The sequence below is a fragment of the Equus asinus genome, chromosome 21 (genome assembly GCF_041296235.1).
Source record: "Equus asinus isolate D_3611 breed Donkey chromosome 21, EquAss-T2T_v2, whole genome shotgun sequence".
Lineage (NCBI taxonomy): Eukaryota > Metazoa > Chordata > Mammalia > Perissodactyla > Equidae > Equus > Equus asinus.
This window is the reverse complement of record NC_091810.1, coordinates 50,701,477-50,723,642: the sequence shown is the minus strand read 5'-3', so window position 1 is coordinate 50,723,642 and position 22,166 is coordinate 50,701,477. Positions and strand designations below refer to the sequence as shown.

The following is a 22,166-nucleotide window of genomic DNA, read 5'->3' as shown; positions in this document are numbered from 1 at the left end:
TCAACCCTGCGCCGCTGCAGTCACAAGACCCACGCCTGCGGGCAGAGGCGGCATTACTGACGGCCCACTATCTCCTGCCAGAGCTGGTGGGTGATGCTTCACTGCTTGAGAACATCCTTTGCTCCTGAATCTGCCAGGTGAGTCCTGGCCACCGCTCTCTAGAGCTCCTTCAGCATTACCTCCTGATTTGAAAGCTCCCTGGGAGGCCCAGCCAGGTTCTCAGCCCAGAGCGCACCTCCCTCGGGGCCCCAGGCCAACAGGTCCTCCAGATGATGCCTGTGCACATGGCAGCCTTGACAAACCCTTCCTCCTCCAGCTAAGAGATTAGCTCCCCAACGCCCCCTCCCTGACAGGGACTGAGGACTGTGTTGTTTCCACTGCTGTGTCCTGGGTGAGGGTGGCTCCAGGAATCTCTACAGAATGACAAAGGCATAAGGGATGACACCTAGCCGGCCTACGGCAGGACGACCCATCCCAGGCATCCCGGGACAAGGGAGGCCCTACTCACCAGGCTTGTGCTTGATGTTAGTCTTGGACCCACACTTGGAGGAGACCTTAGAGATATCGACCTTCTTATTCTGAATCTGAACCTGAGGAGAAAACACACAAAAAATTGCCTCAGAGAGAGCGTACACTGTCAGGGTCAAAGGTATGCTCCCTCTATGATCTTCTCTGTGTTTAAGTTTTCTCTCTCCCACTGTAAGCCCCTGTGTCAGTCTGCTCAAGGTCAGGGTCACCTCCCAAAGTGCTTAAAGAGCCCTGGCCCTGCTTGTAGCTTCTGACCCCACCACCAGCTGGACCAAACCAATGTGTCCACACGTGCCAAGGCCTTTCCATCCTGACTCTATCCATGCATCCACCAAACAGCTCTTCTTTTTGGAACCAAATGTCTTGAAATGTCCCTTTCGTTCCACCCACCTCAAATCTTACGCATCAACTCCCTGCCCAGAGATAATCTGGAATAACATTTCATCTTATTCCCTTCCAATTCTTTTCAATGCATTTTTCCCTCGTGGCTGACAACACACATATACATATATCTATACCTGTATCTATATCTATGATTTTGTATTGCTGCTTAATTCATGTTACAAGCATTTTCCCATGAAAGTTGGGAAATGCAAAGAAAGGACCACATAATAATCTATCCTATGCAGTCCAATATAAGCTTAAGTATATTCCTGATATTGAACATTTAAAGGTTTTTTCCTATTTTAAACTATTATCACCATGGCAGCAATGAATATCTTTGTGAACAGAAGTGTTGGCAGCTCTGATGACCCTTTAAGCAAGATGCCCAGAATTCACTCAGTCAAATGCTCAGATTGTTTTAAGGTTCTTTCTTTTTTTCTTTTTTAAGATATTTTTCCCCCTTTTTCTCCCCAAAGCCCCCCGGAACACAGCTGTATATTCTTAGTTGTGGGTCCTTCTGGTTGTGGCATGTGGGACGCCACTTCAGCATGGTTTGATGAGCAGTGCCATGTCCGTGCCCAGGATCCGAACTGGCGAAACCCTGGGCCACCAAAGCAGAGCGCGCAAACTTAACCACTTGGCCACAGGGCCGGCCCCTGTTTCAAGGTTCTTGAAGCATGATGCCTAACTGTTTTCCAGAAATGCAACGACAAGTGACACCTCCACTACAGAGATTATACTTTTCTGTCTCGCTGTATCCTCCCAGCACTGGATACTCTCATTAAAAAGAAAAAACAAAACTTTGCTAATTTACAGATGGAAAATGCTTCACTTTGGTTGCTCTACTTATTATTAAGGTCACTATCCATTTGCATGCTGTGCCACCTCACGCTCCTGTGGAGCACTCCCCCTCCTGCATCAGCCAAGGGAACGCTGCCTGGCCCTGCTGTGCGCGGCCGCAGGTGCACTCCAGCACGCTGAAGTTCTACATCTGCAGGGACTGAGCACCGACTGAGGCGTCGCTACCTACAGGCTCCCCAAGGTCTTTCCCTAAGCTCAGACTCTGTCCATGTTTGGTGGGTAATCAGAAGGATGAATGGCCTTGCAAGACTATTTATCCAAAATGAATCACGATACAGCTATGCCTTGCGGTTGGAGACTGGTTTGGGTGTCCTCTATACTTGGTCTGGCTTTCAAGATGGCCAACAGACTTTCATCAATGTCTGTCTTGCAGGAGCTTTGGCAAAACATCTTGGTACCAGGACTGATGGCATGTCTTTAAATCAGCAAGGACATCTGCAGACCCGAGTTCCCACTGGGTTCTTGGATAGTGGCTCCAGGGTTCCTGTGAGCGGTCCAGCTGTTCCCTGATACTGTGGAAGAGCCTGGCCTCCCACTATTATCAACCCCTTCACGCAGGGCCCACAGAGCCCTGCCAGCAGGTGTCACACTCTTCTGGTGGGGTTTCATCACAAGGCCGTTAAATGGCTACCTTCTTAGGATTCTGTTCTCCTTTCTTCAGTGTCAGGAAATATGGCCTCCACCACATTTCAAGAGAACAGATGTGGTATCTACTGTATTTTTAATCCCCACCCACAGCCCAGCGCCTGGCACAGAGTAACTTTCCATGGCTGTCAGCTTGCCTGAGCCATCATTCTTGATTCTAGAACTCTACTCATGCTGTTCCCCAGCAAGCTCATTGCAGTCTCCTTCTCATCCTTCAAAAGCCTGGCTCAAAGGCCACATTCTCCAAAGCCTTCCTTGGCTCCAGCTTCACTTCATCTCTTCTTCCCAACACCTCTTAAAGGAACGTCAGCATCAGCAGGACACTACCTGTTTCACGCGTTCAATAATCACTTACCGAGTACCTATCACCATCAAAACAACAGCCTCAACATAACCTCACCTTCCCAACAATGCTGGAATTCTTCCTAAACAGGAATATAGGGAAGGCTCACCACAGTGCACCCCTACCAAACTCATAGCTCCAGGCACAGGGCATCACAGCTGCCAGCATCACAAAGAGGGAGACGACCAGAAGAGTGGAACACAATGTGCTTCCTGATAGAAATCAACAGAATCCAGATTCCAGGACAAACTACTTGGTTTACTCATGCACAAAATTACTCCCCTCAAAAAAAAGTGGACAGGGGCAGGCCTAGTGGCGTAGCAGTTAAATTCACACATTCTGCTCCAGCGGTCTGGGGTTCACCAGTTCAGATCCCGGGTGTAGACATGGCACAGCCTGGCAAGCCATGCTGCGGTAGGCGTCCCACATATAAAGTAGAGGAAGATGGGCACGGCTGTTAGCTCAGGGCCAGTCTTCCTCAGTAAAAAGAGGAGGATTGGCAGCAGATGTTAGCTCAGGGCTAATCTTCCTCAAGAAAAAAAAAATTGGACAAGGAACTTGTAGAGTAAAAGAAAGTAAGACTTTAAGAGACAAGAGACATATCAACTAATCACAATTTATGGACCTTACTTGTATCCTGATTCAAATAAGCAAACCTGTTTAACATATTTTTGGGATTTTTAAATATATATACACATGTATATTAAAGAGTTCTTATCTTTTAAAATTTTATACTAGAATATTTACAGATGAATGACATATCTAGGATTTGCTTTAAAATAATTAGGGTGGGCATATATAGAGAAGACTGGCCATAGAGGTAAAAGAAGCTCGGTAGAGGGTACATCTGGTTCATTTTACTATGTTTTCCTACTTTTGCATATGTTTGGAAATTTCTATAATTAAATGTTTTAAAAGCTTAACTGCGCCACTCACTTAACAAGGCCCAATACCTCTGAGACGCAGCTCTGCCTCCTCAGGCTGGGATGCAGAGGGTCCATAATCCCCTTCCAAGCGATCCCCCTCTTCTTTCCTCCCCTGGCCACTTGCCTCCACTCAATGCTCTCTCTCTTTATGGAGCCACGTGCTGCTTCTCTGGCCTAGAGCGTGTGTTTCTCATGCTTCGAGGACCGGCCCAAGTGTCCCCTGCCCAGTGAAGCCTGACAGCCAGCAGAAGCCATACCCCTCCCTCTCTGTGGTCCTCTTGGTACACAATCAACCCCAGCACCCACCATACGTCGCTCTAGTTGTATGTTTACATGATCTGCCCCACTGGTCTGGGATGACCCTCAGGCCTACTCCAGATATCAACATATGCTATTGAAACGACACTGCCAACAGGTCTCAGAACCCATCACACATACATATCTCCCCCACTGAGGAGGTGAAATGGAACTAAAACTGCCACAGAATGTTAAATTGGGACTAGCCATGAAATCAGCTACTGTGTTCCCTTCCCTGATATCTTCCTGGCTCTCCACAAGGGGGATGTCTGTGTGTACATGGGGGTGTTTTGAGTGTGTGTGTCTGTGAGGAAGATTCACCCTGAGCTAACGTCCATTGCCAATCCTCCTCTTTTTCTGCTTGAGGCAGATTAGCTCTGAGCTAACATCTGTGCCAGTCTTCCTCTACTTTGTATGTGGGATGCCTCCACAGCATGGCTGACGAGTGGAGTAAGTCTACAACATGGGGGCATTTTTGGAGCACCAGTAATTGAGATCCTGCTCCAAGCCTCTCATCCCAGTGGTATGTCCAGAATTTCCATATTGGGGGCGGGGGGGCACCCTGGGGTTCAGATGTGTAACGCACAGTGGGCCCACTCTTTTTAAACTTCATGTTTATTTATGGTGGCTTTATGGTGGGGCTGATGCAACCACATTGCCTCAGTCCAGGCTATTTACCCTCATCTTCCCACCTGGAAACACTGCTCTCAGGTGGTTTCCTAATGCTCTGATGTTTAAGGAAGCCTCCAAAAATTAAAATGCTTTAAAAAAGTACATTCCCCTACAAAAAAAATCTTGTTTGAAGTCATGTGTAGGCAGCGTAGGAAGACCATAGTAGGTGATAGATAAATGATGACTATTTTCAGAGCTCTTACCAACACCACACAACATATTTAAATGCATTTCTGTGTGTCTCTCTCTCACACACACATAAGCAACCCAATTCCCTCAGAATCCCTGTTTACCTTCTGTTTTCATCCAGGCCAAATGCCTGAGAGGAAATGCTAGGGCTAGTGCCTACTTGGGCCCCTCATAGGCTAGATCTTTATCACCTTAACCAGATGCTGCCTTTAAAAGCTTCACCCACTTTGGCTGATCCCACACCAGGTGGACAACTACCAAGCTGGCCAAGCACACTTCACCCGAGTGCAAAGGATGCAGTTTCTGCCCACGCCAGGAAGAGCCACTGGTAGGAAAATGACTGGGAAGGAGGTGCAGTGAGGGAGTGTGGGGCAAGAAAGGGATGCCCTGTGGTTGCACTTTTCACAATGGAACTGCTCGGTCGGGGGTGTTGGTAGACCATGGGCAGGATGGCATGACCAAGGGGGTAGGGGGGACAGAGCCTGAAAATGACAAGGGTGAGCAGAGCAGGACTTAGTACAGTTCAAGACGGTAAGGAGAAGGAACTGAATGAAACCAAGAGAGACCAAGATAGGACAGGCTCTCTGACACTGGGGGTGTGAGAGAAGCAGGTGGAGAAGCAGTGAAGGGCAGGGGGCGCATGTGGATGGCTCCATGACACGCCCCTGGCACACACTGCAGAGTCCTGCTTGCTGGGCACTGTCACAGGAACACGTGGAAAATATACAGGGTGTTCTTTACATGCTCAGTGACAACGATACTTTGCCTTGTCTCTCCCTAGGCCAGGACCTCCCTGCGAGCTGGAGTCACTTGTGACCCCAACACAGATCTTAGGGCTGGCACAGAATAGCATGATAAAAAGTATGTATGTTTGGGGGCCGGCCCAGTGGCATAGCAGTTAAGTTCGCACGTTCCGCTTCGCCAGCCCGGGGTTCACCAGTTCGGATCCCGGGTGTGCACATGGCACTGCTTGGAACGCCATGCTCTGGCAGGCATCCCATATATAAAGTAGAGGAAGATGGGCACGGATGTTAGCTCAGGGCTGATCTTCCTCAAACAACAAAAAAAAATGTTGGGATTGAAGAGGGAAGGGGACAAAAGGAAAAGGAGGGAAAAGTGGATAGGAGGAATGGATTAGAAAAGGGAAAAAGTGGGAGAAAGAGAAAAGAAAGGAAAGAGGGAGAAGGTAGGGAGAGAAGAGGAGAAAGGGCAGAAGAGGAAAAGAGAGCAGGAGAGTAACAAAGATGAAGGGCAAGGCAGAGGAAGGATAGGAGGAAGTGTTCATGAATCCTCTGGTTCTACAATACAAGGGTTCAAGGATGGGCTTTAGAGAAATCCAGACACCTGTCTCAGAGTCACGACCACTGCCATGCTAAGTGGGACAGCAGACAGAGGTGTGTGTCCCCAGGAGCAGACTCAAGACAGGCAACGGGCCTGCTACTGACAACTGCCCTCAGACCAGGTCTCTGACACAGTTGGAGGAAGACCTAAGGCCTCTCACCCATAAGGGTGAAAAGATGCCAAGTGGGCATCCCTGGGTTGTTGTTCAGGGGTTTGCCAGAAACACTCGGGCTAAGCACATTTGAGCATCGGGGCTTCCCCTCACTTCACTAGCCTGCTTCTTGAGGAAAGCCCTGGGCCAGCCTGCCATGGTCCTTTCAGCATGGGCAGGTGGTCCTCTCCCCAGTGTGCCCACAGAGGGCTATGCCTTAGATGCCAGCCATCCAGAGCTTATACTTACATTACCACCTCCAGGGACATGCTTAATATTGTCCTTGGAACCACACTTGGACTGAATATGGCTGTAGCTCACTTTTTTGGAGACTATCTGGACCTGGATTTTTAGAGAACAGAAAAAACAACACAAAGGGAGAGGGCTGGTTAGAACCGACAGAGGGCAGGCAGTGAGTCCACACGTGATGACACTGACCAACAGGGTGTTGTTAAAACTCCGCCCCCACCTTCAGCAGAACAGCTGTGGAAAAGCACAAGGGAAGGAATTTGGAAGAGCAGGAAAAGGAGTGAAAATACGAACAAACAACACAAGGTCAGAAGTTGCAAAAGTGATACATGGCCGTCATCACCGCTCCTTGGGGGCTAGGCTGTGGTACACAGGCCCAGACAGCAGCAGGTCCTGGATGCCCACGAAGGCATGGCTCTGCCCCCTTGCTCCTCTCTCCACAACAGCTGGGGCACAGTGTCCTATGGCAACTCTCTGCAGGTGGCCTGCACAGAGCGGCCCTCACCCAAGGATGGCACTCCCGTTAAATCTGAGGCCTAGAACTACTACAGTCAGACCCACTCTGGGAGGCAAAGGCTGCTTAGCAAAGCATCAGGCGGCTGGTGCACATGGCACAGATCTGATACTAACAGGAAGGAAGGGACATTGTTCAGCTATAAATGCAAATGGACCAGAGGCTACTAGACTTGCTGTGCAGAATCTTGGACAGCAGAGGGAGCGCAGGCCACAGGCTCAGCAGCCTCCACACTTCCACAGATAGCCCATTTGTCTCAGGGCTTGAGAGAGCAGGGTACAAGTGAGGTTTAGGTCTAGACTTCCTTTTGACTCAAGGGTAAAACACCTTCTTCAATCCTCCAAATGCCCGATCCTGTGCCCTGTGAGTTTCCTGTGCAAAGAGAACAGGCTCTCCACAGGGCTGCAACGATGCACAATCCGAGGGGCACAGCACACCGTGCTGTGTATGAATGGCTTCCCCAGGAATGGAGCCACACAAAGGCCCAGGCTCTATGGGCTGAACAAAGAATTCTTTTTGAGCCCTCTCAAGAGGGAACAGTTAGTTGCCAGCTTCCTTCTTTCCTTTACTTCAGAGCCCTTTGCAAATGATGCAGCCCCCAAACTGCAGATTTCTTAAGAGTAGAGAATTCCACCCTGAGACACGTTAACCCAAACACCTCACCGTTTCTTGCCTTCTTTAAAACTTCAATGAGGAATAACTGGTTAGCCAAGCACTTCCTAATGAACCCTGGTCTGAACCAGAGACTGCAGGACCTCTAGGCATCACCCAGGAGCCACGGTGCAGTCTTCTTCACCCTGCCGGACTGTACACAATCCTTGGCCTGAGACCTCCCATTCTGGTCCCTAGGGACTGGAGCTCAGGCTTCCCTGGCAGGCCTGGTCAGAGAGACCACCTACCTGCCACAGCTAAGGGAAAGTTCCCACAGCAAGCAGGAGGGGCCTGGTTCCAGGGTGCGGAGGCAAGGGGCAAGAACCTAGAGTTTTAGTTACCTCTGCCCTTCAGCCGATGTTATGATCCCTATGCCGAGTGGGTTTCCATTGGGAATGAGCACCCTAACTTTTGTTAAGAGGTGACTTGGGGAACCAGGACAAATGAAGCTATCTCCATACCCAGCAGTGTTATGAGACGGGCTTTCTAGTTCAACTTAAAGCACAGGTCTCCAGGGTTCCAGATGTGGGAAGGTTACCAATGCCATGTCTGACTGAGGAAGAACCTGGGTGCTCTGTGTGTTGGTGTGCATAACTGGTAGGTTTCAGATGAAGCTCAGTGTGAAGGAAGCGACTGAATGTTTTCGGATACATTTTATCCAGCTGAATAAATATTCCCCAAAGGGCTAATAGGCTCCCAACTCTGTTAATTTTCAGGGTTAATAAAAAAAATTTTGGATTGGCTGTCATCAAACACAAAGGAGGAAGATGGGGAGAAGTAGAAACTAGTTGAGGACAGGAAAAAAGTGCAATAGAAGGGAAAGTGACTCAGGCTAGAGGAGACAGTTTATCATCTTTTACCTTCAAGAGGTAATAGTCTAAAGAAAACTCACTTTCCCAGCAGGCGGTTTCTGTGCACTCGCAATTGGGCCGGCTGTTTTAGTGACTGCGTTAGTTTCAGGCTTTCGAGCTGTAGCAACTGCCTCTGTTTTTTTCTCTACTTTGGCCTGGATGGAGATAAAGGGAGGGCAAATTTCAAACCAAGAGGATAAGAGCCCAAATGCCAACAAGGAAGAAGACTGTAAGGGACTCGACTTCAGGCCAGGCCACCAGGCAGAAGCAGGTCATCCTTGCTCCTAGGAAAAAATACCCATTTCCCAGGGTACACCAAGCCAGAGCGAGGAGCTACAGACCAAAGTCTTGCAACATGAGGAAGAGATCGAGACGACATTCACGGAGAAAAGATAGGAAGAAGGGCAAAATTCATGATTCTCTTCTGAGTGTGTGGTGGGGTTATCAATTTTCAAATCACAATGCCCTCCCACTCAAATGCTCTGATATGCCCCAAGCAACCTGCCATCGTCACAGAGAGCCACTACTGATCATGGGAAGTGTTACACCCTTCAGTACAGTGAAACAGAAAATAATTTAATCAAGTTACTCAACTCCCCACCAAGACCCCCAGCAACTTTTGCACCATGAAAGAATAAGAGCATAGAAAGGGGGAGATGGGCCATCAGCACCACAGCCCCAGAGGTCTGGTTGGGTACACCTGAGCCACAATCTCTTAGCAAAAGCAACTTTCAGGCCCTTATCCTAGACTAATCCAGTTTGCCATCAGTGTTTTCCAACAGTACCAGGATTCTGCCTCATTTTGGATCCTCTTCAATTTTTTAACAGCTCTGGATTGCAGCAATTTAAGTATCCTATCCTGAGGAGGGGGTGGGGAGTGGCGGTTTAAGTGCTAGAGAAAGATGTAGGAAATGAGAAGGTTACTGCTCCAGGGACTTGAACTTGGATTTCTGCCGTTGCCTTTTTCACATACCAAGTGCCCACAGTTGCTAAGAGTTAACAAATAATTCCAGGATGGATGCAACCAGAAAATCCTTAAAGGGCACTGTGGCCTGCCATGTCTTTCTCCATTACTACACTCTGTCAAGTCCTTTTATTTAGAAAAGCTGGAGGCTCACAGCAAGTCATCTTGGCCAGAAGAGGACACCCTGGTCCTCTTTCAGACAGAATCTCCACCCAAGTCATGGCTCGGGGAAGGAAAAGGCATTCTGCCTTCTGCCTATCCTGACGCCTACAGTGCAGGGGTAAGAAACATGAAAAACCAGGTTCATGTCCAGTCTCTCTCACCTCTGCAGAGTCTCAGAGGTTCCCCTCTATTTGTCTTGTAAAGTAGAAGAACCCTTTTGCCTCCAGACAAAAATGTATGCCTAAACTCCAGAACACAGAACACAAGCCCCTCTGACTGAGATGGGAGGAAAAAGCCCAGAGCTCCGTCCACCCCTTCCCTGCTGCTGGGACACAGAGCCCAGGCTGAAATTCCCTGACACCGAATTCAATGTCCTGACTGCCCTTCTTCTTTGGTGGGCCTCTTGGGTTGATGTGAGGACATGCCTGGGGAAAAATAGTTCGATGCGGCAGCGGAAGAAGCAGGGGCCAGCATGCCAAGGACCTCAAGCTCCCTGGACTCACCCGGCCTCCTCCGGGCTGATGCTTGATGTTTTCCGTGGAGCCAACCTTGGAGCGGACATTCTTCAGATCAGGGGCAGAAGCATTGGTAGCCGGGCGGCTCAGCCTGGGGGCAGAGGAGCTGGGCTTGGCTGATGTGGGCTTCTTGTCCAATGAAGGAGTCCCAGAGGGCCGGGAAGGCGTAGGTGTGGGCTTGACTCGACTGGGAGCCACCCCTGCTGGGGGTGCTGCCCCAGGGACAGTGGTGTTTTTCTTCATGGAACTGGTGGAGGTGCTCTTTGAGCGACTCAAGTCAGCTGCAAAGGCAGGAGTGAGAGATAACAAGGGTTCATGGGGAGAGAGCAAAAGGGAGCCTTAAAGCCACAGAAGAGGTAGGGGTTTAAATCAGGGTTCCTCAATGTGGGGGATGGGGTATTACCTGGTGCAGACTTTGTAGCCATCTTCTTGATGTCTGCAGGTTTTCCCTCAGTCTTGATGGCTGCACATACATACGCTTTTTAACATTTAACATAACGTTTAACAAATTGATCTACCGAACGGCTCATATAATACTGAGATTAATTCATTCACTCAACAACTACCGAATGTCCCTTTTGAACCAGAGGCTGTGCTAGTCTCTGAGAATAGAGTAGTTAGACAGCCACGTAAAGACCGTGCCCTATGGAACGTACAAGGCCAGGCACTGCATCTAATTCTTTTCTACATCTTGATGCTGCCTTCCACATGACCTTAGAAGTAAGTTATAAATACATGCCTATGGAATCGAATGGCCTATTTCTTATCACGTAAGCCCATAACCACAATATGCTAGGGGCTGTGGAGTTACTAAGAAAGGAATAGTAAAATTCTACCTGGGAATTCATGAGAGTCTCCTTCAATCAAGATTTTCCTGAATATATACACACTTGCTAACCTCACACAGAGAGAGAACAAGGCTGCTGCTTTTCAACATACTCCATTAAGGACTGGTGCACAAGCAGGTCTACACAGCTCTCTGCGATGCTGCCTGGAGCTACAGCTGGGGCAAAGCCCAGGCCTCACCCTTCTCCCCACTGGTTCCCATGGGAAGGAAGGGTGACAACACTTACCAGTGGGCTTCTTGGGCAGGGGTGCCGGGGGACTCCTACTGCTTGGCCCAGCTGAGGCAACAGTGGCAGCTGCTGTGGCTTTTGGAACAGTTTGGGTGCTCTTAGAGCCAGGCCTGGAGGCTGGGGCAGAGGCTGGCTTGGACGGTGAGGCTCGCTTCTCAGGAATCTTTGCCTCTGCAACAGGCTGGTGACAGGGAAGTGGGAACAGAGCTGCAGGTCAGCAATAGCCCCAGGAAGTCATGCCAAAGGATGGTTCTATATATGCCTACAGCAGGAAACAGGGGTACTGTGTGTTTGGCAGCTACTGACAAGAAAATATATACGGCTGAAAGATCAAAGTCCTCCAGACAACATGAGAAACGGGCCATATAGAATGCTGTGTGATCTGGGGTCAGGAAACAGGGAGTCAAACTACCTCAATCCAACCTAAACCAGTGAGAACGAACAGCCCTGAAAAGTATTCCACACCACAAACTATGCTTGCTTCAGGATCTACTGCATTAAACACTGAGGAATTTAATGTATTAAATACTTGGCCAAAGATTAAATATATAAAACAAAAAATTAAAAATTATGATGTTCAGTCAAATTCAGCTATTCTTTTGGTTAAGATGCACCCAGTGAATGCTGAACAGAATAGGGCTGCACATGGAGAGAACACTGGCTGAATCAGTCAGGTCAGAAGCCTGAGCTCCAGCCCCAGTTGAGTCTTCCACTCACAATGTGTTCTTGGGAGATCACTGAGCCTCTCTGGCCTTTATTTTTTCATTTGGATAAAGGAGGGTGGAACAGAGGATCTCTAAGTACCAGCTTTGATAATACACGACGTTAGGGACTAGAGAATGGGAAGTCTCTGAGAGGCAGAGATGATGAAAAGGGGCAGGCGGAGGGTGCAGGCCTGACCAACAGAAGGAATGAAAAGCACTGATATCACAGCTATGGCTGAAAGCCAAAGGGAGAAGTTTCTCATGTAGATGCACAGCATCCGGGCTGCTCTAGTTCCCCTCCCATGGAGGCTGGGCACATCGTCACTAGTGAGGAAGGGAAGGAATCAATTTGGCCTGGTTTCTACAGGAACAGGGGATGAACACTATTTTGATAAGCAAACGTACCATGTTACTCAAGAGAATAAGCCAAACCACAGTCACAGTGCATGCAGCCCTTTTAGTCCAAAAGAAACAGCAACATGGAGGGCAGTGTGTTGGTGGAGATAAGTAAGACATTGCTTAAATGGAAAAGCAGCTGAGGAGATGCTCAGAAATTAAGGGCTGACATCCAATTAAATAAACTCTAACCCTGCAAACGCAGGGAATGAACATTTCTACAAATGAAGTCCCTAAGTATGGTATGAAGAAGCCTAAGGTTGGAATCAGAGGAACTGGTTCAGTTGGCAGTTCTCTGGAACATGTTGTAGGATTTTGTGCAAAAGAATTCTCTTTCTGTCTGCTCTAAAATTTGAGGACTAAGGGCTGGCCCAGTGGTGCAGCAGTTAAGTACACGTTCTGCTTCGGCAGCCCGGGGTTCGCTGGTTTGGATCCCGGGTACGGGCATGGCACCGCTTGGCACACCACGCTATGGCAGGCGTCCCACATATCAAGTAGAGGACAATGGGCATGGATATTAGCTCAGGGCCAGTCTTCCTCAGCAAAAAGAGGAGGATTGGCAGCAGATGTTAGCTCAGCGCTAAACTTCCTCAAAAAAGAAAAGAAGAGAAAAAATAAAATTTGAGGGCTAACTCAGATACCCTGTGGAGTCTCCTCCAGATTTTCAATGCTATGACTATGATTCAGAATAATCTACTGGGATCTTATTATTTTGCCAGTAAGACCAATAATGAAAAAATAAGTTAGAAAAAAGTCACTTGGAATAGAAATCTCTAAAGGATGTGACATTCTTCACACATCAGGCTCTTGGCCTCAGCAAGGTGCAAAACCAGCCTGTTTTCATAACTGGAGTTACCCTGTTTTTGAATTAATATTTTCTCTTCTGCCAGAATCATAGATCTACTTATTTTTCTGATAAGCTTTTTTCCCTTTGTTTTGCTTCTATAAATCTTTCTATCAAAATAAAGATAAAAAGAAATTTCATTAGACTTTAGTTTCTCTCTCAAAATGTTTCCATCTGTTTCTCATCTAAAAGACAAACAACAGTAATAATTGTAATGCAGATCATCTCTTCAGTTCAGCTATATCTTGAAACGCTGTCTAAAAGGTGCATGGCAAAGAGCCATGGAAGAACAGTGTTGACAGAGGCCATGAGCACCAGCACTGGAGTTAGACGCAAGTTCAAATACCGGCTCTGCCACTTACTGGCACTGGAGCTTATGAAGATTATTTAAAAGGAGGATATTAATACACATCATGGATCATTGACAGAGAATTAAAGGAGTTAACGTATATAAAGAAACTGCTACAGTACACGTCACTTTTATTATTATTACAGAGTGAAATTTCACTAGACAAGCCCCTCCTCCCTACACCCTCCTCTGTCTCCCCCAGGATTTGCTGCTGAATAAGTGTGAAGTAGGAGCTGAGCTATCACTCCAGTCATCTTCTCTCTGGCCTCTTATTCAGATAAATTGTTGTCTAACAATCAGGAAAAATAGTCAACTGGGTAAATAAGGATCAGAAAGCTTTATGAGATTTCATCACTCCTTGTCTATGACAGGATTTCCCAGTTTCTTGGCCAGGGTTTCAACCTGGACTACAATTCCTAGATTCCACCAGTTTTCTTCACAAGATTAGATTAAAACACTGATATTCTAACATAGGAAACTATTTCCCACCATAAATTTAAAGAATGACATCAGGCTGACCTAAAGGCTCTTCTTAAATAAAACAAAATGTTAAGGAAGGCAGCCACAGACTCCACCTACCCTCTCATAGAACCCTGTGAAGCTAATCCTGCTCCAAATTCACCAGTTTCTAGGCAATAATGTGTGGGTGACCTGGAAAACTGAAAAGTTCAGAAGGAGCCCAGTGAGAGGTGGACTAATGCCAAAAGCAAAGTAAGTTACCACATGATGCTGGAACCTGCTGAGTTCAGCTCGAAGAACTTACCACAAAAGTAATGGGTAAAATTCACTTCTGCAGGATGATTAAAGAGAAAGACAAAGAACTGAATTTGACTGAGAATTCAATGTGGGAATCATACTAGAAATAGATATCTGATTAGTAGTTGGAGTAGAGGAAACTGGTTAACAAGTATTTACACAGATGAAGCGTAAGGAGGAACCAAAGTAGATGCCATACTGTCTCCAACCAGTGCAGGGAAAGGGACAAAGCATAAAAGGCCTTCAAATGTTATGGCTGCAACATGGGCCCCCAAATTGATTTCCAAGTCGCCCTTCTCACTTTTCCCTTGTCCTTCCCCCATTCTACCAGCCCAATTCCACTGTCTGGCAGCAACAAGAGTCTATCTGACCCTCAGAGGGGAAAACTTTTCCCTGACACAGTGGTTAGATGACAACTTACCTTGGGCTTCGCGTCTTTTGAAGGTAACATGGAAGAAGGCCTGGTAGTGGCGGCAGCAGGGCGTTTGGGTGGGGCAGCTGCTACTAAGCCTGAAGCAAGGCTCATGGGTTTTTTATTCGACCCACCAAAAGTGGTGGGAGCTGGCTGCTTAGGGAGAGAAGTGGGCTGTGTTTTGGCTTTCGATGTTGAAGTCTTTGCAGGTTGAGTGGTGGCCAAAGGCTTTTAAGTTGATTTGTTGTTTTTTGGGGTTTTTTTTTAAAGGCCAACATCAAACACACAGACAAGAATACAAACAAATGAAAAAAAAGTATAAATTGCACAATTCAAAGTAAAATTATAAGCAGTGAGGATATACGCAACTGAAAATTAGCATTCCTTTCTTCTGAGCCCAGTGAAGAGTGGAAAGACACCAGATTAGAGAGAAAGAAAACTGAGAATTGTTTCTTAATGACAGTGGCACAAATTCTAGCAGTTTGGCACCTGAAGACTTAAATTCAGGAATAGCTTTAAACAATTAACTAACTTTTGGTGGCAGCAATAAATCTATGAAGAAAGCCACCAGCAGATGATTAAGCTATTACTATCTGGACCTTGATAAGGCAACATCAGCATCCTCTTTTAAAACCACACTAATGTGTGGCATTTGTAAGTTTCAATAAATACCAATAAGTTTCTGAAGCTACGATCCACCTTAAAAATCTGTGTTCTCTTTTCATGAATGTAGATTTCAGAATCTATTTCTGAGTAGCTCTGTAATTCCGTTTATTGTTGTTAGGGGAAGCAGAAACAACCTCTACAGGACATTTCTACAGATATTAAAGATCATAAGGTCCATGGCACAGATTTTAAGGTTTGAATTAGGCCACTATGGTAAAATGGGAATATAAAATCTTTTCCAAGCATATTCAAACTTAAGGAAGGACTCATAGTAGCTCAGCAAAAAGAAATTTCATTCATTATTCAAGCAACAATACCAGAAGCTACTGTTTAAAAAATTATAGCAGGAGAAGATAACCCACCATTCTGGCACCTACCTTTGTTTTCTTCTCTGGGCTTGGTGGGAGCTCCTTGTTTGGAGGGGCGGTGATGTCATTTCCGGTCACACTCACAGTGGGCCTTAGTTCTTCTGGCTTGGCTATTCCTACGGGCCAGAAAGTTATGCTAAGCAAATGTTTTTCATACCCATTCTGAAAATGCAAGTCTTAGGAGAGACAGACTACTAACTAGCCCTTCATTCTGAAAAAAATCCAGAGCTGTGCTGCTGAAATGTGGACTAGACTCCCAAGTTCTCCTTATTGTGATGGAGGACAGTTTTAGATTCCAGAGATTCAGGCAGCCTGTCCCTGTGGAGAAGTAACCTAAGTGGGATCAATGGAAGGAAATGGCCCTTAAAGTTTGGTTTCCCTTCCCTAGAGACCGGCGAAGGGGTTCTGTCACCCAACCACTAACTCCCGGAGCACACTGGGGACAAAAACCTCTTCTACTAGAGTTTATCTCTTGGAATAAAGGTTGCTGGGAGATGGGATAAGAGCCAGAAGATCATCCAATGTCCTCCCCTTACTTCCTTTCCCTCTAAAGCACCACTTTATGGAGGATGTGAGATTAACTTGATCTAGTTTTAGCAGTGACCCAGATTTCCAACAAGGGTGAGGACACCCATGAAATCAGACCCAGGGCCAGAAATAGTCTACTCCTAAAGCTATGCCCAGCAACATCACTGTGGGGCAGTTACTCCGGATTTCAATAGGGCTACACCTGAAAGCATTAAAATACCATAAAGTTTATAACCTGGGTGTGGGGAAGAACTTTCTAACTGACACAAAATCCACAAGTCACCAAAGAGAAGTTTGGCTAAAGAAAAATAAAAAATTTCAACGTGGCCAAAAGAACAATAATAAAAGTCAAGAGACAAGTGATAAACAGGAAAAAAATATTGAACCTCACATCAAAGACAAAGAGCTTATTATATAAATTACTCCTTCAAATCAGTAACTCCTATAAAGGCCAATAATCCACTAGAAAAATGGCCAAAAGAACAGTTTACAGAAATACAAATCACTTCTGAAAATATGAAAAGATGTCCAATCCTTCAGAGAAATGAAAATTAAAACTATATTGAAACGCCCTTTTTAACCTAACACACTGTCAAAAGTCCTAAAATTTGAAAATAGCTGTTGTGGACAACATGAAGATATACACTGCTGGTAAGTGTGTGAAACAGTACAATTCATGCGGGGTAGTCTAGTGGCTGAAAATTACAAGTGTAGATATATTCTAATCCAGAAATCCAATTTCTAGAAATTTCTCTTAGAGATAGTTACACACTTGCAAAATAGCAAATGTGTAAGGTCTTTCACCAGAGCATCATTTCTAAAAGCAAGACTTAAACAACCTGGAAGACTGCTAATAGGAAAGCGGTTAAAGCATCATGGCAGAATATCAATGCAATCTCTGAATCTGAAAAATAAAGCACGACTGATATGGAACAAGCTCTACTAAGTGAAAAAAAAAAAGCAAGGGGCACAATAGTACGTAGAACATGAAACCATTTGTCTACAAAAGGGATGGGTGAAAATACGTTACTATTGAAAATACTCTTGTATGTGCATTTTAAAAAAGTCTCTGGATGTATCATGATGAAACAAAACAAGACTAACAATTTTGATAGGGGAAAATGGGGCACAAAACTAGGGAGGATAGGAGGCTTTATTTTAAAACTTTTCATTTTGAAACAAGTATAGATTTACAGGAAATTGCAATGAAATGTACAGAGAGGTCCCATGTAACCTTTCAGCCAGCCTCCCCAGTGTCAATATCTTGCATAACTATAGTACGCCATCAAAACCAGGGTACCAATATTGGTAAAATCCACAGAGCTTGTTTAGATAGTTCCAGTTTTACAGGCACTCATTTGTGTGTGTGTGTGTGCAAGTACGCAAATACGCAGTTCTGTGCAATTTTATCATGTGTAGCTTTATGTAACCACTACTAATAATCAAAGCACAAAAATGTTCCATCACCACAGGGCTCTCTCATGTTACCCTTTTATAGCCACTCCACCTCCCTTCCCTTTCCAATCCCTAAATCTCTGGCAACTACTAATCTGCTCTCCATCTCTATAATATTATTTCAAGAATATTACATAAACAGAAGCATACAGTATGTTACCTTTTGAGCCTGGCTTCTTTCACCTAGCATCACGCTTTTGAGAGGCATCGTGTTGCTGCATGTATCATTAGTTAGTTCCTTTTAGTTGTGGAGAAGTATTCCATGGTTTGGCTGTGCCAGTTTAATCTTTCACCTACTGTAGGACATTTTGGTTGTTTCCAGTTGTTCACTACTATGAATAAAGGTGATATGAACATGTATTTACAGGATTTTGAGTAAAATAGTTTCACTGTTAGCATATGGAAATGCAATTGATTCTTATTTGTTGATAGTATATCCTATGACCTTGCTGACCTCACTTATTCTAGGATTTTTTGGGGGCAGATTCCTTGGAATTTTCTATATAGACAATCATGTCACCTACAAACAACAGATTTATTTCTTCCTAAGCTATATTCCTTTCTTTTCCTTTTCTTGCTTTATTTTGTCAACTAGAACTTTCAGTACTACGTTAAATAAGAGCAATGGCAGCAGGCATAATTCCTTGTTCCTGATTTAGGGTGAAAGCATTTAGTCTTTCACTATTAACTATGATTTTAGCTGTAAGATTTTTTGTAGACGCTCGTTATCCAGCTGAGGAAATTCTCTCTATTCTTTGATGAGAGTTTTATCATGAATGGGTGGTGGATTTTGTTAAATGCGTTTTCTGTGTTTATGATTCTTCTTCTTTAGACTGTTCATACGGATTACACTGATTTTTGATTACTGAACCAGCCTTGCATATCTGGAATAAATTTCACTTGGCTGTTGTGTAGAATTATTTTCATATATTGCTGGATGTGATTTGTTAATATTTTGTTTAAGAATTTTTGCATCTAAGTTCATGAGAGAGATTAGTCTGTAGTTTGTTTTGTACTGTCTGTCTGGTTTTGGTATCAGCATAATACTGACTTTCTAAAATGAGCAAGGAAGTGTTCCCTCCTCCTCGTTTCCGAAAAAGAATGTGTAAAATTGATGTTATTCTTTAAATGTATGGTAAAATTCTCCAGTGAAACCATCAGAAGCTTTTTAATTAAAAATTCAATTTTGTTAATGGTTATTCAGGTTTGTTATTTCATCTTGGCTGAGTTTCGGTAATCTGTGGTTTTTAAGGAATTGGCCCATTTCTTCCAAATTGTCGAATTTGTGAGTGAAAAGGTGCTCCTAGTATTACCTTATTTTTGTTTTAATGGCTGTAGTGATATCCCCTGTTCCTGCATTGGTGGTTTGTGTCTTGTCTCTTTTTATCTTTTTCAGTTTTGTTAAAGGTTTATCAATCCTATCTTTTTTTTTAAGAACGCACTTTTGGTTTAGTACATTTTCTTTGTTGTTTTCCTGTTCATAACTTAACTGATTTCTGCTTGCTTTGGATTTATCTCGTTGTTCTTTTTCTAGCTTCTTGATGTAGCAACTTCGATTATTAATTTGAGACATTTTCTCTTTTCTAATATAAGCACTCAATGCCATAAATCTAAGAATGTCATTATTTTCCCTTTATTTCTGAAGGAATATTTACCAGACAAAGCATTTGTAGTTGACTGTTTTCTTTTCTTTTTTTTTGAGGAAGATTAGTCCATCTGCCACTAATCCTCCTCTTTTTGCTGAGGAAGACTGGCCCTGAGCTAACATCCATGTCCGTTTTCCTCTACTTTACATGTGGGACACCTGCCACAGCATGGCTTGACAAGGGGTGTGTAGGTCTGCACCCAGGATCCAAATCGGTGAACCTTGGGCCACTGAAGTGGAACATGCAAACTTAACCACTGCACCACTGGGCTGGCCCTGTTCTTATTTTTTAGCCCACAAAAAAAAATGTGCCACTTCCTTCTGCCCTCCCTGGTTTCTGATAAGAATCACACTATCATTTGAATTGCTGTTCCCTAATAGATAATGCATAATTTCTCCCTGGCTGTTTTTAAGATTTTTTGTCTTTAGTTTACAGAAGTTTAATTATGATATATCTTAGCATAGATTTCCTTGGGTTTTCCTATTTGAAGTTCGTTCAGTTCATGAATCTGTAGGTTTATGTCTTTTGATAAATTTGGGAAGTTTTCAGTTATTATTTCTTCGAATAGTTTTTCAGTCTCACATTCTTTCTCATCTTCTGGGATTCCAATATATAAATCTTTTGTAATTGACACAGAAGCCTTTGAGGAGCTGTAATTTTTTTTTCTGTCTTTCTCTCTGTTGTTCAGACTGAATAAATTCTATTGATTTGTTCCCAAGTTCACTGATTCTCTTCTTTGACATCTCCAAACTACTACTGAGCCCATTGGACACTTTGTTTTTTGAGGAAGATTAGCCCTGAGCTAACATCTGCCACCAATCCTCCTCTTTTTGCTGAGGAAGACTGGCCCTGAGCTGACATCCATGCCCAGCTTCCTCTATTTTATATGTGGGACACCTGCCACAGCATGGCTTGACAAGCGGTGCATAGGTCTGCAGCTGAGAGCTGAACAAGTGAACCAGGGCCACCGACGTGGAGCGCACAAACTTAACCACTGCACCATCAGGCTGGCCCCAGACACATTTTTTATTTTGATTATTGTATCTTTCCTATCTATAATGTTTTTTATATAACTTCTACTTTGCTGAGATTTTCTAATTTTTCACTTGTTTCAAGAGAATTCGTGGGCCAGCCCCATGGCCAAGTGGTTAAGTTCATGCACTCTACTTCGGCGGTCCAGGATTTCACCGGTTCGGATCCTGGGTGCGGATATGGCACTGCTTGTCAGGCCACGCTGAGGTGGCGTCCCACATGCCACACCTAGAAGGACCCACAACTAAAATATACAACTATGTACTAGGGGGCTTTGGGGAGAAAAAGCAGGAAAAAAAAAAGATTGGCAACAGTTGTTAGCTCACATGCCAATCTTACAAAAAAAAAGAGAGAGAGAATTCATAATTTCTTGTTCAAGCAATTTTATGATGGCTGCTTTAAAATCCTAATTTCGTATTTTAGTAGGTAATCACTGTTTAAATTTAGTGTGAAGGTTCTGGCTGTAGTTTCAATGACAATTTAGTTTCCAGAGCCCTTGCAATGCAATTCTGGCCTGCTATGTTCTTCTGGCTCCATGAGGCTGTCACTCAATTCCTGCTGGTAGTGCCTGCAAGGGCTGAAGGCACTTCCCTGGGCCAGGTGGTTTTACTAGGTGGGGGTTGACTGACGCTGGACCCATGAAATGCAGACAGTTTCTCTTGGCCTGTTTTCTGGCTGCCCAGTGCTGGTTCCTGTTCAATCTCTGTTGATACTGCTGGGAGCAGGAAGCACCTACCTGGCCTTCTGCTACTGGAGAGAAGGGTGTAGGAGGAAATCTACCTCAGTCCCCTTCTGCTACTGGGTAGAAGACTGGACGACTTCAGGCCTATAGATGCCAGCGGTGCTATCACTTGGTGGGGGACAGAGGATGGGTTTCCCTGCCAGCGTGGGTGGCTCATACTGCGTTGGTGCCAGTGTGGGTGGATCACGCCTGCAGCTGCTGCTAGGTGTGAAATGGGCAACAGGTGGGCTCTCATGAGCTCTGCTGACACTGTACCAGCACGAGAATCCAGTCCTGTACCGCTACTACTGATTATGGGTAGAAAAATAGGGCTTACTAGTAGGTCTTTACTGGGCTTCCCTTTTCGTGGTCTTTTAGCACGAGAGAATTGGCTTTTCTTTCTTTTTTCTTTTCCTTTTGTTTCCCGATCTATGCCTGTTGGTGATTCCAGCTTGCAGGTACTCTCCAGTGCCCAGATTGGGATACAATAGGAGATTAAAAAGAAAACCCAGGGAACTCACTACACTGTCCTGCTTCAAGTCCTAACATCCCTACACAGTCTGCCCTCTCCTTTCCACACTTCAGATTCTTTTTATGATCGCTGATTTCCTTCCAGAGTATTTAGCTATATTTATAGGAGAGAAGCAGGAAAAAGTGAATCATCATCATCTTGTCTTGGTAGGAAAATTTCTAATGCATAGCATTTTTGTACTTTTTAAATTTAATTAAATTAAATTATTATTATTTTTTTTTAGGGAGATTAGCCCTGAGCTAACTACTGTCAATCCTCCTCTTTTTGCTGAGGAAGACTGGCCCTGAGCTAACATCCATGCCCATCTCCCTCCACTTTATACGTGGGATGCCTACCACAGCATGGCTTGCCAAGCTGTGCCATGTCCGCACCCGAGATTCGAAACAGCTAACCCTGGGCCACCAAGAAGTGGGACATGTGAACTTAACTGCTGTGCCA

At 45.0% G+C, this 22,166-nt stretch overlaps 1 protein-coding gene across 50 annotated transcripts in view; it reads right to left on the bottom strand.

The window, feature by feature from the left end:
* The window catches only part of MAP4 (microtubule associated protein 4), a 186,364-nt gene that overhangs the window by 6,101 nt on the left and 158,097 nt on the right, over positions 1-22,166 (bottom strand). For 11 of the 50 annotated variants that reach the window (XM_070492486.1, XM_070492492.1, XM_070492495.1 and 8 more), the window contains 8 exons: positions 15,824-15,930; positions 14,790-15,008; positions 11,317-11,500; positions 10,647-10,721; positions 10,232-10,524; positions 8,644-8,757; positions 6,587-6,679; positions 509-590 (listed from right to left, as the gene is read on the bottom strand). In XM_070492486.1, the coding sequence (XP_070348587.1) occupies positions 509-590; positions 6,587-6,679; positions 8,644-8,757; positions 10,232-10,524; positions 10,647-10,721; positions 11,317-11,500; positions 14,790-15,008; positions 15,824-15,930 (1,167 nt within the window). The remainder of the gene's footprint in view (positions 1-508; positions 591-6,586; positions 6,680-8,643; positions 8,758-10,231; positions 10,525-10,646; positions 10,722-11,316; positions 11,501-14,789; positions 15,009-15,823; positions 15,931-22,166) is intronic. The other 39 variants (XM_070492504.1, XM_070492505.1, XM_070492506.1 and 36 more) reach the window with 12 other exon arrangements.